General features: G+C 37.1%; 2 protein-coding genes across 5 annotated transcripts in view; one reads left to right on the forward strand and one right to left on the reverse strand.

Moving 5' to 3' along the window:
• The window catches only part of NUF2 (NUF2 component of NDC80 kinetochore complex), a 33,830-nt gene extending 26,350 nt beyond the window's left edge, over window positions 1-7,480 (reverse strand). Inside the window, exons 1-5 of one of the 4 annotated variants that reach the window (XM_032161118.2) lie at window positions 7,219-7,480; window positions 3,228-3,370; window positions 1,858-1,932; window positions 1,116-1,192; window positions 519-580 (exon numbers count right to left, since the gene is read on the reverse strand). In XM_032161118.2, the coding sequence (XP_032017009.1) occupies window positions 519-580; window positions 1,116-1,192; window positions 1,858-1,932; window positions 3,228-3,350 (337 nt within the window). In that variant the 5' untranslated portion in view covers window positions 3,351-3,370; window positions 7,219-7,480. The remainder of the gene's footprint in view (window positions 1-518; window positions 581-1,115; window positions 1,193-1,857; window positions 1,933-3,227; window positions 3,371-7,218) is intronic. The other 3 variants (XM_032161123.2, XM_032161120.2, XM_032161122.2) reach the window with 3 other exon arrangements.
• A 152-nt stretch (window positions 7,481-7,632) lies between these two features.
• Window positions 7,633-16,438, forward strand: part of RGS5 (regulator of G protein signaling 5) — a 187,747-nt gene continuing 178,941 nt past the window's right edge. The window contains exon 1 of the mRNA XM_058442539.1: window positions 7,633-7,805. The gene's annotated coding sequence lies outside the window, so the exon portion shown is untranslated. The remainder of the gene's footprint in view (window positions 7,806-16,438) is intronic.

Genomic DNA, 16,438 nt, shown 5'->3' on the forward strand with positions numbered 1-16,438 from the left:
TTTCTTTATAGCAATGCAAGAATAACCTAATACACACACCAAATCTCTTAACTTACAATAACTTGATGGATAAATATCAAAGTCGAATTAAAGGACAATTAAAGCTAGAATTTTACATTCTAATATAACATTATGACTATTCTTTTAATGATAAAAGATAATTTCTATATGGTAAATAGTAATTGTTACATTTGATAAAATTGGTATGATGAATCCACTACGCAAAATCATACTTATTATTTGTACTCACATTCCCAAATTTATAGAACACTTTTTAAATGGAAGGAGTTTTTAAAAAAATCAGAAAAACAGCTTTTCTGTGGCTCTCAAAAGGAAAAAAAGAAATCCAACAAGATATTAAAAATTCATACTTAAAAATGGGATATACTTTTTAAAGCTAATTTCCTTGAAGTTTTTTTTTTCCTTTTTTTTTTTTTTTTTTTTTTTACATTTACTGATGGAAAGGTGAAATGGTAGATTGAAGCCAGACATTAAAATTGTTTTAAATTCTCACTTACTTGGACATAGAATATCAGCAGTCTCAAAGTCATTCACCCGGCAGATAGGCAAAAATGAGTCCCTTGAAGATGAAGTACAAAAAGACTATTGAAAAGTATTTTGCACACTAAATACTAAGCTATAGGATATAAACATCTTATTTTCAGAAAGAGATTCTGGATGTATTTCTTAAGGTCAGTGGACGAAGCCAGAATTCTACTATAATGTATAACCCTATAGCACTGAAATCTATTTTTTCTGTGTATTAATCACATAGTCATGCAATACTAAAGTATAGTTATAGATTCTGATAAATAGTACATAAACTTGGTGACACTAAGACTCTTTTCAGAATTCAAACCTCTTCACAAAGACGGTAAACAATTTAGACTTACAGTATCTTAGAAGTTCAATTGAAAATATGCTGAGGAAGTGGCACAGTTGGAGGCAGTTCTGTTTGGTGGCAGTCTACAATTTTGAAAGTTTGAATGTATATGGGATGAAATGAAGAGGAACATAGTAGGTATTCCTTACCAAAGAAAACCATGTCATTAAGAAAACTTAATGTAATACAAATATGAATGTAAACTAAGACAATAAAATCACTCTTTACTCACAGATGAGTAACTAAATTGCTGAATGGTAAGAAGCCTTCCATTAAATGTGGATACATGACTTCAGAGTTCACTGGCATCTAAATGCAATAAACCACAAAATCAACATTACACATTGATTAGACAAAATGAAAAAAATCTTCAACCAAGATCAAAATATATTAACTTATTATCATTAAATTAAAAACCTTAATACATATCCTAGTATAAATACAGAGTTTTCATCATTATTAATGCTAGGTTCATAGTAGGGGCTTAATAAAGATTTTTAAATGAATTTTAAAAATGGAATAAGGTTAGCATTTACTAAATATCAGGTACTATGCAAATACTTAATTTGCTAAAAGCTCAGTTGCCTCATTTCAATTGTTTCGATCTTACTGCGTATCTTCTACTCTAATTTGGGAGTTCTTCCTGAGAAGAGAACAATATGAAGACTTAGCTATTGTTTATTGTAGTCTCTGAAAACTTACAAATCTATAACAACTGCATAGCATCAATGATCTGTGTCATTTAAGTCTTTTAATATGGTTTTCATCTTACTAAAGCTATGGATATAAACCATTATTATGCATAAGATCCCATTGTAAGTGACACTAATTTTATATGTCTTTGAATTTGTTAAAAATAAAGTCAAGAACTTCCTATCCTAAAAGCCAGTATGCATTGTAAGCAGAACTGCAGCAAAAAAACAAAAAACAAACAAACAAAAAAAAAACATAATTTTGCCTCATCTTAAACTCACCATGTAAAAATGTTCCAGTCGAATTCCATATACTATTTGTAAGGCTCTCATGTAGATCATGTGCAAGACTTCAGGCTACAGCAAAAAACAACTTTGAATACTCCGATGCATAACTCTAAAGCTACGTCACTATCATCATTACCATACAATATTATAATCAATGAAAGCAAAGAAGAAAAAGGCAACAAAATTATTCCATTTCCCTTGAAATATTCCTTAATTTTTCCAAATTTTAAAACACCTTATGACGCTTAGTTTGCTCATATATAAGTGGTCAATGGGATCAGCTGTTTAAGAATGAGAGCAAGTATATCCAAATCCAATCCAAGCAACCCATCCACCTTAGGAAATGGAAGAAGAAGAGTTAGTCTTTCAGAACAGGCTGTCAGGCATGTGGCAGAAATAATGGCACATTGAAAATGTGTGTGTGTGTGGGTGTGTTTTAAAGAACACAGGAAACCTGGTTTGCTGCCATAGATATTAAGGTTTCCTTAGATTTAAAGTTTAAGGGAACCCTTGATCAGGAGGTATAAATGTAATAGGGTTATATAGAATTTTAAAAACTGGATCTTCTAAAACAGCAGTTCCTAAATGCTGGACTGTGAATCTGTTCTGATGCATATATTAATACAAGTTTATTGGGTGAGCAGTAAGACGGGAAATATAGGGAAAATGTGGTAACCTTTTAAGAAAGCTGAATTTACTCAGTTTGAAGACATCAGTTATTCCAAGAGTATTTCTTCCATTTTCAAGAATCAAAGGGGGTAGTGATATCAGAAAGTTTGAGTTCTACATCATTAAACCAGGTTTTACTATGTTATCACTTCAAGTCCAACACAAGAAACTGGAAGGAGACTTTGGGATTTTCTGTGACATATAAATAGTTCATTTTGTATTTAATAACTAAAGATATAAAAAACAATACCTGTCAAAACAAGTCAATTCCCCCTGGGGCATAATGCATGAAAATTAATCTGTAAGATTCCAAAGAGGATTATTTCTAAGCATTTTTTGTGGTTGAAAACCACTTGGAATAAGTTCCTTCAAGCCCTACCAATAAATGATACTCTGAGACCACCATTCCAATAATAATAATAAAAAATTTAATATACTTTAATATGGTTTAGAAGCTTTTTTTTTAAGAAAACGACTATATTAAAGAATTGAATCCTAATGGGAATGTAGAAGTCACCACACATATAAACTTATTGTTATTTTTAAATTATGCTAGGTGAGAGATTCTCTCTCGATGAAAATGACTGGTCTCCATCAAATAGGAGGCCATATCCTTTTCTTGCCACACAATAGACCTAGTAGCTTACTTTTTCCTTAAATACCATTATCCACATGCAAACATAACCACCTTTTACCTTTGGATTTGGATAAAGATCATTCTTGGTGAGGTTTTTACCATCAGCTCCTGTTAAGATCTTATTGCGAATATGAATCACAATCTCAGCTACATTATATCTGGGGAAAGACAAAGTTTCCATCTTGGAAGTTTCCTGCTAATCTGAAGGAAGAAAAAAAAATTAGAAATACCACATGATCAGTAGTTCTCATTATCTGGAAACTAATAAACATAAGGACAAAATGAACGAGCCAAAGTTGAACTATTCATAGTAGTGTTAACTATCACCAAATATCTTAGTAAGATAAAGACAAGCATTTATATATGTATCCTAAAATTACTTTTATTCTAAGGTGACACAGTTATTTTCTGCTAATTTTCCTAGTGTTGTTCTCTTTTGTAGGAAGAGAACAACACATTTGGGAAGGAGGACTTTGGTTGAATAATAGATGAGAAACCACATGCTTCTCTTTTACATTTGAGGGCCAGGGAGCTTAACAAGACCAATCATAATAATTAATTCTCAAAGCAAGGCATATAGGCAACATCATCAGCAGAAGCTATATATAAGCAACAATAATATAGGGCATAAAAAATTGTATTCAGTTTTGACATCCTATTCAATACATACATAGTGAGATGGCTAATAAGGTTGCAGATGCAAATAGAAGAGAGAAAAAAAACTGAGTAAGAATAGATGATATAATTGGTAGGAAATCCTATCACCAGAGTGAGAACTTTAAGAAAACGAAAAACTATTTCTCCTCATGTCTTCACGTAGTGAGTTATTCCTACCTGTGTCCCCCTAGAGTAGTAGTTCTCTAACTTTATCCCCAAGGGCACATCTGGCAATGGCTGGAGACACTTTTGGTTGTCAGCACAGGAGTGTGGGTGCAACTAGAATCTAGTGGATAAAGACTATGGATGCTGCCAAACATCCTATGATGTATAGGGTGGCCCCCCACAGCAAAGAATTATCCAGTTCAAAAGGTCAGTAAATGCTGATGTTAAAAAACCTTGTACCTGTAATCTCAGCACTTTGGGAGGCCAAAGCATGTGGATCGCTTGAGCCCAGGAGTTTAAGACCAGCCTGGGCAATACGATGAAACCCCATCTCTACAAAACACGTAAAAATTAGCCAGGCATGGTGGCCTATGCCTGTAGTCCCAGCTACTTGGGAGGCTGAGGTGGGAGGATCACTTGAGCTTGGGAAGCAGAGGTTGCAGTGAACTGAGATCGCACCACTGCACTCCAGCCTGGGTGACAGAGACCCTGTGTCAAAAAAAAAAAAAAAAAAAAGAAAGAAAGAAAAGAAAAGAAACCTTGTCCTAGAGCCCTGCATTTACCCATTATAATACTTGTTGCAATATACTGGAATTATGTTTAAAGAACTCTGACACCACATTGTGAGATTCCAGTAAGCTAGGATCTTTTCATTTTCTTCATATCTCTCCCTGTAACCACAAAAATAGCAGTAGTAACAGCAAGAGGGAAATGAGCAGCAATAGCAGCCACTGCTATTACTCTCAGCCACTCCCTTAAATACCTGTTGTGTTACCTTCAGATCCCCTACTCTCCAGTGAAGCAAAATGATCTCGGAGACCCAATGTGAATATATTCAGTTTTGCAAACAAATTGAAATGGCCCACAATTCTGAGAATCTATTTCTTTAGGCTCCTAATTTTTTTAGAATTTTAGGGTTAAAAAGGGGAGCTTTGGCAACTTGCCTAACCTCTAATAAATGGAAGCCATTCTAAGCAACAATTAACAAATAACTTCTCAATTCAACTTGAACAACTTGTGACAATATCACAGAATTCACTCTCAGTGCAACTTTTTCCCACTTTGTTATGGTTCCAAATTAAATAACTCTTCCTCATAGTGTGTGGAAATATGTTTTGTTGTAATTTTACCTCCTGGTCCTATGTACAGTCACTGCAACTAAATAAGATAATCTATTAATCTCTGTTTACATGACACCATTTTCAAAAACATGAAGAAAGCTATTACGCTTCTGCTAAGCCCTCCCTTCTTTAAAGTAAGTATAATTTCTTTATGTATGGCTATATGTAACTTTAAAATACTCCTTATATGACATTGTTTTAGAAACTACCATCTTATTCATCTTCCTCTAACACACACTATTTTGTAAATGTCTTCTTAAAATGTAGTGCCCAAACTGAACACGACACTCCAGATATGGTCTGTCTAGGGCACAGTATTAATGGCCTCTGCTGTAGCACTTATTGATCAACTGAAACTCCAAGAACTTCACCATGACCATCTTGTATCAAGACGGCTTCTCCCTGTTCTTTTTTTTCCCCCCTTTTCCTCTCTCTTTTTTTGGTCACATCTGCTGTGTCACTTGTGTTCTTGTTGTATAAATTGATTATTTGAAACTTAAGCAAGGATTTGTACTTTCTACCATTAAATTTCATGATTGCAAGCTTTCCTTTTAGAGCTAGGACCTTTTGTCTATTTTTTTTCTTTGAGGCAGGGTCTCAGTTTGTCACCCAGGCTGGAGTGCAGTGTGGCACAATCACAGCTCACTGCAGCCTCGACCTCCCAGGCTCAAGCTATCCTCCTGCCTCAGCCTCCCAAGTAGCCAGGACTACAGCAGGCACATATCACCATGCCCTGTTAATTTGTGTGTGTGTGGAGATGGGGTCTCACTATGTTGCCCAGTCTGGTCTTGAACTTCTGGGCTCAAGTGATCCTCCCACCTCAACCTCCCAAAGTGCTGGGATACAAGCATGAGCCACCTTGCCAGGCCACAGAGCTGGGATCTTTTGGAATCCAGATTCTGATGCATCACATATTAGATGTTCCCTTCAGCATAAATATGCATTCTACATTTTCATCTAAGTCACAGACTTAAAAACTGTTCATAAAAGGACTGGACCAAAGAAAGACTTCAGAAAAAGTCACTTTTCCAAAAAAGCTGCATCTGAATTAGAGAGTATTGCAATAGAAAGCGTAGGTGTAAAGTATCTTCATAATTATTATCACTCGTTCCTCTCTTCTCTAATGTTTGGCACTCTGCTATCAGATTAATCCTTATAAAAACACTTAATGCATCATATAATATTTGTACGAAAATACTTCAATTACTCACCTTACCCACCACATCAAATTCAAATTTTTCTGCTAGGCTTCTAAACCCTTTAATAATTGAACGAAATTTCTGCTCCAAGTTAGTCTCCTAACTTTCCCAAACTTCCAGTATTTCCTTTTGGAACCTCCTCCAATATCCAAATTCTGTCATTCTTTCGAAGTACAATTTCAGTTACAATTTATTCATTAACGAGAGATGAAGAAAGACACTTTCCAACTACATAGTTTGAACTCCTAGGTGGGATAAAGTATATAAATGACTTAATATATATGCAGTAATACTCTGTCTAACGAGTAGCAGAGATTAACTGCTATTTACTCCTCTGGTTTCTCATTTATTTGCAGCACCACGATGCTGAGCAGAGTGAGTAGGTACTAAAAGTACTGTTAAATTTTACACATTTCGTTTTGTTAAAATAAACTATTTGTGGATATCACAGTTCCAAGAGGCAGAGATTAAACAAAAATAAACAGAAATGGCTCCCAGCTTCAATGAATTAAGTAAAACGTTCCTTGAACTTTCAAAGGGGAAAAAAAAAAAAAATGATCGCGTTACGCATGCGTAGTGCTAGATATACGCTGCTCTCTTCCTTTGAATTTTGGATTAGGTGTGATATTTTTGCCTTTTCATTCATGGTTTTGGATTTGGTTAAGAAACGTTTGGCAACGGAGATGTGTAAAAAGCTGACAAGCATCTGCAGCCAAATAAGCCACATTACCACCACCTTTCCAAAAATCACACATAAATGTATGCCTAAATTGAACAATTTCAGCTCAAGCTCGTCTTCTTCGGTCTATGCTGCACCAGAAAACACCCATTAGCTTAGTAGGAACTGAGCTCTGGTTGTTTCTGGGACTAAAATCAAATAAAAAGTAACGATGGGCCCGCCCCTCACCTCCCAGGCGCTGGTTTCTTCCGCCTCCTCCCACAGCTGAGCACGACGAAAACACCGCCAGGCCCAGCGTCCCGACACCTGCCCGCGCCTTGGGATGGAGAAGGCGTCCACAGGTTTCCTTCCTCCGTCCTCTCGCGCTCACCTACAGTGCCGGCCGCCGACAGGAAGACGGCGAGTTGGGGGAGCAGCTACAAGCAAAGTCAAAAATCAGCAAACATCAACCGTTGTCACTTTTCAAACTTGCCGCCTCCTACTGGAAGTCCCGCCCCATTCCGCCAAGCCCACGTCCAACCGCGACGGATGCCGGTTGGGCTCAAGAGAAGCCAGGCAGCTAGGGCTGGAGTTGTCATGGAAGGGGCAGGGCGCAGGGCGGAACCATTGCTCGCGGAGCTGGCGTGGAGTCGGAACCTCGGACTGCAGGAAGTGGGAGCACCGCGGTTTCGGGGAAGAGACTGGGGTTGAGCGTCTAGCCCAGCTCAGCGTGACTTCCGCCAGCGTTTAGAGCGTTTTCGGGGTCCGAGTTGAAGAGCAAAACCAAGTGGAGGAAACTTCACTAAGTTCAGGGTGACAAGGGAGGAAGTACAGAGGTAATTTATAGAATTCCAGAGTAATAATAACTTGTTGAACATTGATTATGTGCCGGGTTTTGTTAGATGCTTATAAGCATCATCTCATTTAGACTTCATTAAAGGGGAGAAAAGGAAGAGTGGAGAGATACTATCATCCCCTCAGGTGAGGGCTCTGAATCAGAGAATGCAGTTCTCTGCGCACAGTAGTTCACAAGTAGCATAGCTTGGATATGAACACACATCCTCTGACTCTGTGCTCATAAGCACGACTTCAAGAGGTGGAAGGAACATAACAGTTCATCTGGTCAAATCCTCTCGCTTTTACAGATATGAAAACTGGACTCAGAGAGAAGTGATTTTTTAAAAGTTATACAGTAAGTGGGACTGTAACGTAGAAACGAGGTCTCCTGATTTTAGCTTCTCCCTCTTCGATCAGCCCTCAGCAGGAGCCAGGCACACCAGGTGCTTTCCACCACTGAACTGTTCCCCAAACTTGCACATTCCTGAGTGAGTTGCATTCTTCAGATAAGGGGCCCTGAAATCTGTATTTTTTTACGTGGTATTTTGTTTGTTTGTTTTGGCAAGAGTGGAAACACTGCATTTAATACAAGTTAGGAAGCCATGGAAGGCCTAGTTGTCAGGGGAGAAAGCCATTAAGTTTTATTGAGGTTTGGGACACGAGAAGACGTAATAGGACTTATATCTGGTCACAGAGTAGAGCATCATCTGGTGACAGTCGTGTGTTGGATGGGGAGCCTGAACTGAATTATGTGAAAATAGTGCTAGAAAGGTTGTATTGAATGTAGACAAAAATTCCGGTGTTTTGTCCTGTCCTGAAGGACTAAACCTATTGATAGTGAAGTCTATACCAATTCTAAATAAAAATACATTTCATATCATTAGTTCAGGGCTTTTGTCTTTCCTTTCAATGTCTATTTACTGATGTAAGTCTCAAAGTCGAAATCTAGTAAGACTCAAAAGGAAGTTAAGAAAATAGATTTTAAAAAAATATTAGAGTCAGTGAGGAAAGCAGAAAAAAGAGACCTGTCTCATTGACACTTGCCAAATCAAATTGATTACTGATACATGCATAACTTCCACCAAATCATATGTCCTTAGAGGCAGGGAAGGGAACCATAGCGTAGTGACTGAGAGCACATCTCTACGGTCAAAGGGAGTTGGATTGAAATCCCTGATTACACCATTTACTACCTAGGTGGACTTAGGCGAGCTATTTAACCTAACTGAGCTCGTTTCTGCATCTTTAAAATAGGGTGACAGTTCTATCTGCTTTATAGGGTATCATGAAGATTACGTGAACTAATTCCTGTAGAGTGCTTAATTAAGTGCCTGGCAAAATTGTGAGTACTTGAAAAGTATTAGCTGTTATTTTGACTATTATTATTTATACATAGTCCCTAGGAAAATACCTTGCAAGTGGCAAGTGCTCAACAGATGTCTAAATTGTTGTTGAGAATCTAGAAAAAAAAAAACAAGCCATTTATGTGAAAGCCAAGATTAGAATGGACCATGGAGAAAGAGAAAAATGAGGCAAAGGAAGAAAAGAGCAAGACAACCATTTTGTTGTATTGACAATAAATATTGTTTATTTTGGGGTTAGTATTACTATTGATGTGATAAATTGAGTTATATTAGAAGTAATTATTTATTTAAAAAATGAGTGTTTATTCAAATTACCTTAATTAGAAGGTTAAATCTGACTTTTTAAAACTTTTAGTTGCCTGATACTGGTCAGTGTAAGGTAGAAGGTGGAACATCAGAATTCTCACCCTAGACATTAATCTAAGAGTTTTGTTATCACCCATAAAAACACAGACTATTGCAGAAAACTTTAGTATTCTTTCTGATTGTGAATCATAATTTTATACCCTCACATGTGCTACATTTGCCCTACTATTTCATTTTCCCTGTGAGCCCTCCTGCTAATACCTCCCTTCACAGCCTAGACTGCATGGTTTATCAGCATCCAAACTTCCTGTGTCTGATGCCTCTGACCCAGGTGCCTGTCAAAATCTTATCCCCGAATCTTGTCTATAAATCCTTAGCTGGAAACACTGGAGAAAATGACACAAAGTGACATGACAGATTGTCAGTCTCCATCTTCAGCTCTTTCCCTGATTCCTGACAATCCTTTAATTTATCATCAGTAATTTCCCTGTCCTGTAACTTTCAGTGATTTCTCACAAACTTTACCCTTTCTTCATTCCTCTTCCCAACCTAAATTCCTCTCTTTAATAGAAAATGACCAGAGTGGTCTTAAAGTGTGTTTCAAGCACATAACGTATTCATATGCATCTGCAATTTGTTGTGTCTATTGCCTTTCTAATTTTAATTTCATGTTTCTTTTCTAGACTGCACTTTAAATTCTGGATGACAGACCTATCAGGACTGAGTGGACCTTTGAGTGACAAGATAGGGGTGTTCCAAAGAGACCATGGCAGCTTGCAGCTAGGACTTTATCTTTAATGCAAGTGGTGATGCTGTGATAGCTAGTGCTTTAAACAAATCTCTTTTTTTAAGTGACAGGGTTTCCAAATTGTTATTTCTACTTTGTTTAACAGATCAATGGGGACAAAAAGTTGATTCACTTGGTCTAATGTGGTAGCTATAGGTGAAATACTAAGACTGGGTCCTACACTCCACTTGCCATCAGGCACCCATTCTTATGAATAGAGATTCTGTAGGGGCCACACACAATCCCAGTACTTTTTTCCCAGTTAATTGAGAAAATTAAAGCCATCATACTATATATAACTTCCTCCCTCTCCACTTCTGTCAATGCCACATATATCCACCTGTCTTACTGGTCTGTCTCAGAAAATGAAATGTACTTCCTCCACCAATGTATGACTACTGTTTCTTGTTCTAGACCTCTCTTCTGCATTTGGTGTCATTGATCAAACCCTCCTTGAAACTCGTTTTGCATTTCTCCCATCTTTTTCTACCTGTCTCATGCTTCTTGGGGGTGTTTTTTTCTCTGCCTACCCATTAAATGGTATTTCCCAAAGTTCCAACCTTGAGTTGTTTTCTGTCTGTATCTTCCCTGTGAGCACTCTCCACTCATTGTTTTAACCTATTTGTTCGTGGATTCTAAAACTACTGCTATTCTTGACCTCTTCCTTGAAGTTCAGACTTTTGGGAGGCTCACGAGCCCTTTAAACTCTAATTTGTCCTTTGCTTTCATTTGTACTCCCAATTCTATCTCATCTCACTGCTTTCAGCTGTAACTACTACCACCTCCACCTACACCACCAAATCCGTCTTGTAAGTAGCAGCCAGAATGACCAGTCTCAGATGTAAATCTATTTCACTTGTCTCCTTAAATTTCTAATCTTCCTCTGCAGTCACCTTCAAGATAGTCCAATTCCATGGTCTGGTGTGCTAGGGTCTTCATTATCTTGCCACTGTTTTCCTTCCCAGTCTTGTTTCCCTTTCCAGTACCATCTCCCATCCTACCCACTTCGCATTCATGAGGCTGCTTTACACCTGAGACCTTTTGCATTCTTGTTGACTTTGTCTGGACTGTCTTTATTTTCTTTGGCTGACTCTTCCTTATCCTTACTAATTTTTTAGGGCTCTTCCAAGAAGCCTTTCCTTATTCCATAGTCTGAGTTAGTTGACTTTTCTCTCTGCTTTCTTGACATTTGTGGATTCATTCAGAAAATATTCATTGAACCCTTGTTTTGTGCCAGACACTGAGCTAGATACTAGAAATATAATAATGAACAAGCAAATATGGCAATAACCAATCTAATAATTTCCTGACAGAGTTTACATTCTCATAAGGAAAAAAGAAAAACAAAAAAGGCAGTTCAGTCTTATTGGCTCTATGCTTGAGAATAGCTAGGAATTGAAAGGGTAAAAGACAAGTATTCTAGATAGAGGCTAACAATGTTTATGAAGAAGAACACAGTCTAGGAACTGAGAGATTCTAGATAGGGGTGGAGAGGTAAACAGGGACCAGATCATGAAGAACATTAGTAATGATGTCACAAAGTTTGGACTCCTTCTTAAGGCTAATAGTAACTTTGAATGGTTTCAACATGATTAGTTTAGTATTTAGATGATGAATTGCTACTCTGAGAAAAAGAACTCAAAGGGCAGCAATACCAGCAAGAAGGAAACCAGTTAGGAGATAATTATAGTAATCCAGGGAAAGAAAGATGGCAGTTTATACTGGGGCATTGCCAGTATGGATAGAAATAGATCTCAGAAGAATTTTAGGAAGTAGAAGTGGCAAAACTTGGTGACCTAATTGTGAGGGCAGAAGTGGGAGAAATCAAAGGTAGTTTCTTAAACAAGCTTTAGTGAAGACAGGGACTACCCTATTTGCTGTCATGTATCCACAGCTTAGCACAGATCTTTATACGCTGAGATGCTTGATAAGTATGAATGAAATTTTCTGGCTTGAGTACCCAGATAAATGGGATGCCAGTCTCTGATTTAGGTAACACAGACTCACTTTAACTGGTGATTCAGTTTTAAACATGTCTAGCTCAACATGCCTGTGAAACATACACATGACAATGTCCAGATACACGGCAATTGGATGAATGATTCTGAAACTCAAAAAGAGAGGTCTGAGATGGATTCTTTGCATACTTAAAAAAAATAAAAGTTTATGTTATATTGAAATGATCTGTTTTGTGCCTGTCTCCACTATTACACAGGGCTGGTTCTTAATGACCTTTGATGTTCTAACACCTAACACCATGCCTAGTACAAACTGCACACCCAATTAGTGTTGTTGAACTGAACTCCTTTTGAGACATGATGCATCTAACAAAGTAATAGTAGTAGCCTCTGAGGAGGGAAACTAGCAGGTCAGAATGAAAAAGAAATTTTCTTTTTGTTGAATATATTTTAGTTCTTTTTGCCTTTTCCTCCAATGTATTTCTATTTCCTGAGAAATAAAAAGATGACATAAAAAGTGTTCTATTAGATTTTTGTGGACTTAATACCAAAAGCAATACTCCAGCTATGTTCTAGTCACTATAGAGTGGAATATTAAAATGCTATCTGATACTATATCATATTAGCTTTTTTTTTTGAGACAGGGTCTCACTCTGTTGCCCAGGCTGGTGTCATCATAGCTTACTGCAGCCTCAAACTCCTGTGCTCAAGCACCACATTACATTATTGATTGGTTTACAAATTCTATGGTTGTATTATTGATGCCATCATTTCAATTCACTTATATGAATTATGAATAGTAATACCAAGATGAAGTGAAACTATGAACACATTTTATATTAAGGGCATGAGACAGAAAATCTTTGAAACTATGTACTGTATTATGAGATATATACAAAATCTACAAAAGCAAACAAGTGTCATTGTTTTATACCTGCCTAACATTTCATATGAAAGGAAATAATGATATGTGTCTCCTATCAGCCAACATTTCTAGCTTGCTGACATAGGTAGCATTTAATATGCAAAACCCTTTAATCACAAATATCAGAAAGCACATCTTAACTGTAGTTATAAATGGGTAAGTAAAAATGCATAATGCTTTTATATACTTTTGAGTTAGTATTGTAGTGTATAATTTTATATAAATGGTTGAGGCCATAGCTATTTTTAAAGTACACTAGTATTTAAAGAAAATGGTAAATTCTAGTAACACTTTTGAATATACAGCATATTCACTGGGTGGCGCTGTTGCATTAGTGTTAACCTTACATATTTTGAAAGTTTTATTTCATTTTGATTCATAAAAGTAAATTAGAGTGATAAACATTGAACACAATGTTCTGGATGAAAAAAATTAGATTCTAAATTTATTGGCATTAGAATACATGTTTCGAGCCCAGGGTTAAGAAGAAAAATAGCATTGAATTCAAAATAGCTATCTGCTTTTTATTACCCTTTCATCATTACAAGCCTGTTAATCCACTTGACTTCTCAGCTGTGTTCATCGTTATTAGTGGATTTGAGAACTGAGCTGTACGTTTGCAATACAGTATCTTTGTTAAGGACTCACATGGAATTCTTAGTTTGGAACTATAAAGTACCTATTTTTTTTTTTTTTTTTTTTTTTTTTTTTTGAGACGGAGTCTTGCTCTGTCGCCCAGGCTGGAGTGCAGTGGCGCAGTCTCGGCTCACTGCAAGCTCTGCCTCCCAGGTTCACGCCATTCTCCTGCCTCAGCCTCTCCGAGTAGCTGGGACTACAGGCGCCCGCCACCACGCCCGGCTAATTTTTTGTATTTTTAGTAGAGACGGGGTTTCACCGTGGTCTCGATCGCCTGACCTCGTGATCCGCCCGCCTTGGCCTCCCAAAGTGCTAGGATTACAAGCGTGAGCCACCGCGCCCGGCCTTAAAGTACCTATTCTTTGCTAATTTGTGATGAGCTCTAAACAAGATCCAAGGAAGCAAAAAGTTGTTACATTAAACTCTAACCTCTATAGTATCATTTCCCAAACTTTCACAGCAAGCTCTATTATTTTAATATAGTTAGTATAGAGAAACTTAGGAATTGTCAGCTGAAACAAATTAGATATTCTTAAAATTTTTTGTTCAATGTGACTTTTTAAAATTCAATTTTCTTTTGTAGAGATGGGGTCTCACTATGTTGGCCAGGCTGATCTCCAACTCCTGGCCTCGGGCAGTCCTCCTGTCTTGGCCTCCCAAAGTGCTGGAATTACAGGAATGAGCCAACATACCCAGCCTAACTTCAATTTTTATATTCTGTATATTTTCAATATTAGTATTACAATATCCAGTGCTATTTTTCAGTTATTTCAAATGAGTTAATGAGATTCTCAGGAAAAATACTGATCTTAATGTATTCTAATTATATTTGAATAGTTTTTGGGGCATAGGTCGTTTTTGGTTACATGATTGAATACTTTATTAGTGATTTCTGAGATTTTAGTGCACCTGTCACCCAAGCAGTGATTGTACTCTAATTTTTAAATTAGTTATAACACATTTTAGAAGGGTGTCTTAGTTCGTTCAGGCTGCTGTAACAAGCTAGCACAAACTGGGTACCTTATAAGCAACAGAAATGTATTTCTTACAGTTCTGGAGGCTGGAAAGATCAAGGCTCTGGCAGCTTTGATGTCTGGTAAGGGCTCGCTTTCTGGTTCATACATGGCATCTTCTAGCTGTGCCCTCGCATAAGGGAAGGCATGAATGAGCTTTGTTGGACCTCTTTTTTAAGGGCACTAGTCCTATTCATGAAGGCTCCCCTGTCATGAATTAATCATTTCTCAGAGGCCCCACCTCCTAATATCACCTTGGGAGTTGGAATCTCAAAATATGAATTTTGGGGAGACACAAACATTCATGCCACAGCAGAATTCTTAAAAAATGAAACCCATAATAAGTATCATAAATCAGAAAAATTTGGGGATAAGTAGGTTTTTTGTTGTTGTTGTTTTGTTTCATTGGTGTTTTGTCACAGTTCTGGTGCCATGTTATCATTCTCATGAATTCTTTATGATAGTGATTTATATTGTCTAGAGTAAATTTCCTAATATGGACCCTTAGGAGAAAATCACTTCTAAGTTCTCTATATCTTTTTCTAATCCTGTTTTCTCAAAAAGGGGTCTAAGTCTATGCATTTCTATATAAGTACCAAGTAATATTATCTCATTTCATCTTTAGTCTTTGGAAAAATTGACTGCCAGTTTTTCTTTACTCTTTATTAAGCAAATTCAACCTAGTAAACACAGGTTGACCATATATATTCAAAATTAATACCTGAATGTTGTTCCTAGGACAATCCATTAAGATAATTTCCATTTATACACCTTTATACAATATTTTATAATAATGATAGTGCATATTTGCAGAAGATGTACCAGATGCCAGGTCTTCTCCATGTATTACCTCATTTAATTATCACAACAACTGCATGAAGTAGTTTCTCTTCCTATTCCATTTATAAATACACACACACACACCCACACACACATATCTTATTTACTTTAAGAAAACTGGAACAACTAGCTCAAGGTCATATATCTAGGAAACCAGGAAGACAAAAGTTGAACCCAAGTAATTAATGTTAGAAGCTCTGTCCCTAGCTCTTCTACTGTGCTTCCTCATCTCAAACCCTTACACTGGTGGAGGCAGTGTTAATTTTTGTAACCTGTGCAGCAGACCCTTTTTATGTTCTACAGATTTTATCCCTGAATCCTTCTAGAAAGGATTGTATCCTTAGATACCTACTATTCTACCACTTCCCTACAGTACAACACAAAATACATAGACCTATGAAGGGTTCCTCAGTTCTGTGGGGAAGGATTTAGTTGATTGGATACTTTGAATTTCTTTGCTATGCTTTGTTGTTAAAGGGATTATGTGTCTCTCTCCCTCCATAAGCCTTTGGGTGGATTGGCAGTTTCACACAGACCTTCTAGGCCTTCAGAGATGTCCTACATATGTATTGTCTCATTCCTGACTCTTTTTCATTCATCTGGAAGCCTCTAGGGTCTCTCCCATCCCTTTCTTTCCTAGAATCTCCTATCACTCCAAAGAGAGAATAAAGTTCTCTCTCAGTTTTCTTCCACTGTGTTAAATATTTCACAGCTTAGTGATTTGTTGATTGCTAGTTGCCTCTGGTTCTGTTCATTGGCTAGGGCTTTTCTGAAGACTTTCTCCTAGAGTTAGTATTAACTAA

This window comes from Hylobates moloch, unplaced genomic scaffold (genome assembly GCF_009828535.3).
Source record: "Hylobates moloch isolate HMO894 unplaced genomic scaffold, HMol_V3 SCAFFOLD_8, whole genome shotgun sequence".
NCBI lineage: Eukaryota > Metazoa > Chordata > Mammalia > Primates > Hylobatidae > Hylobates > Hylobates moloch.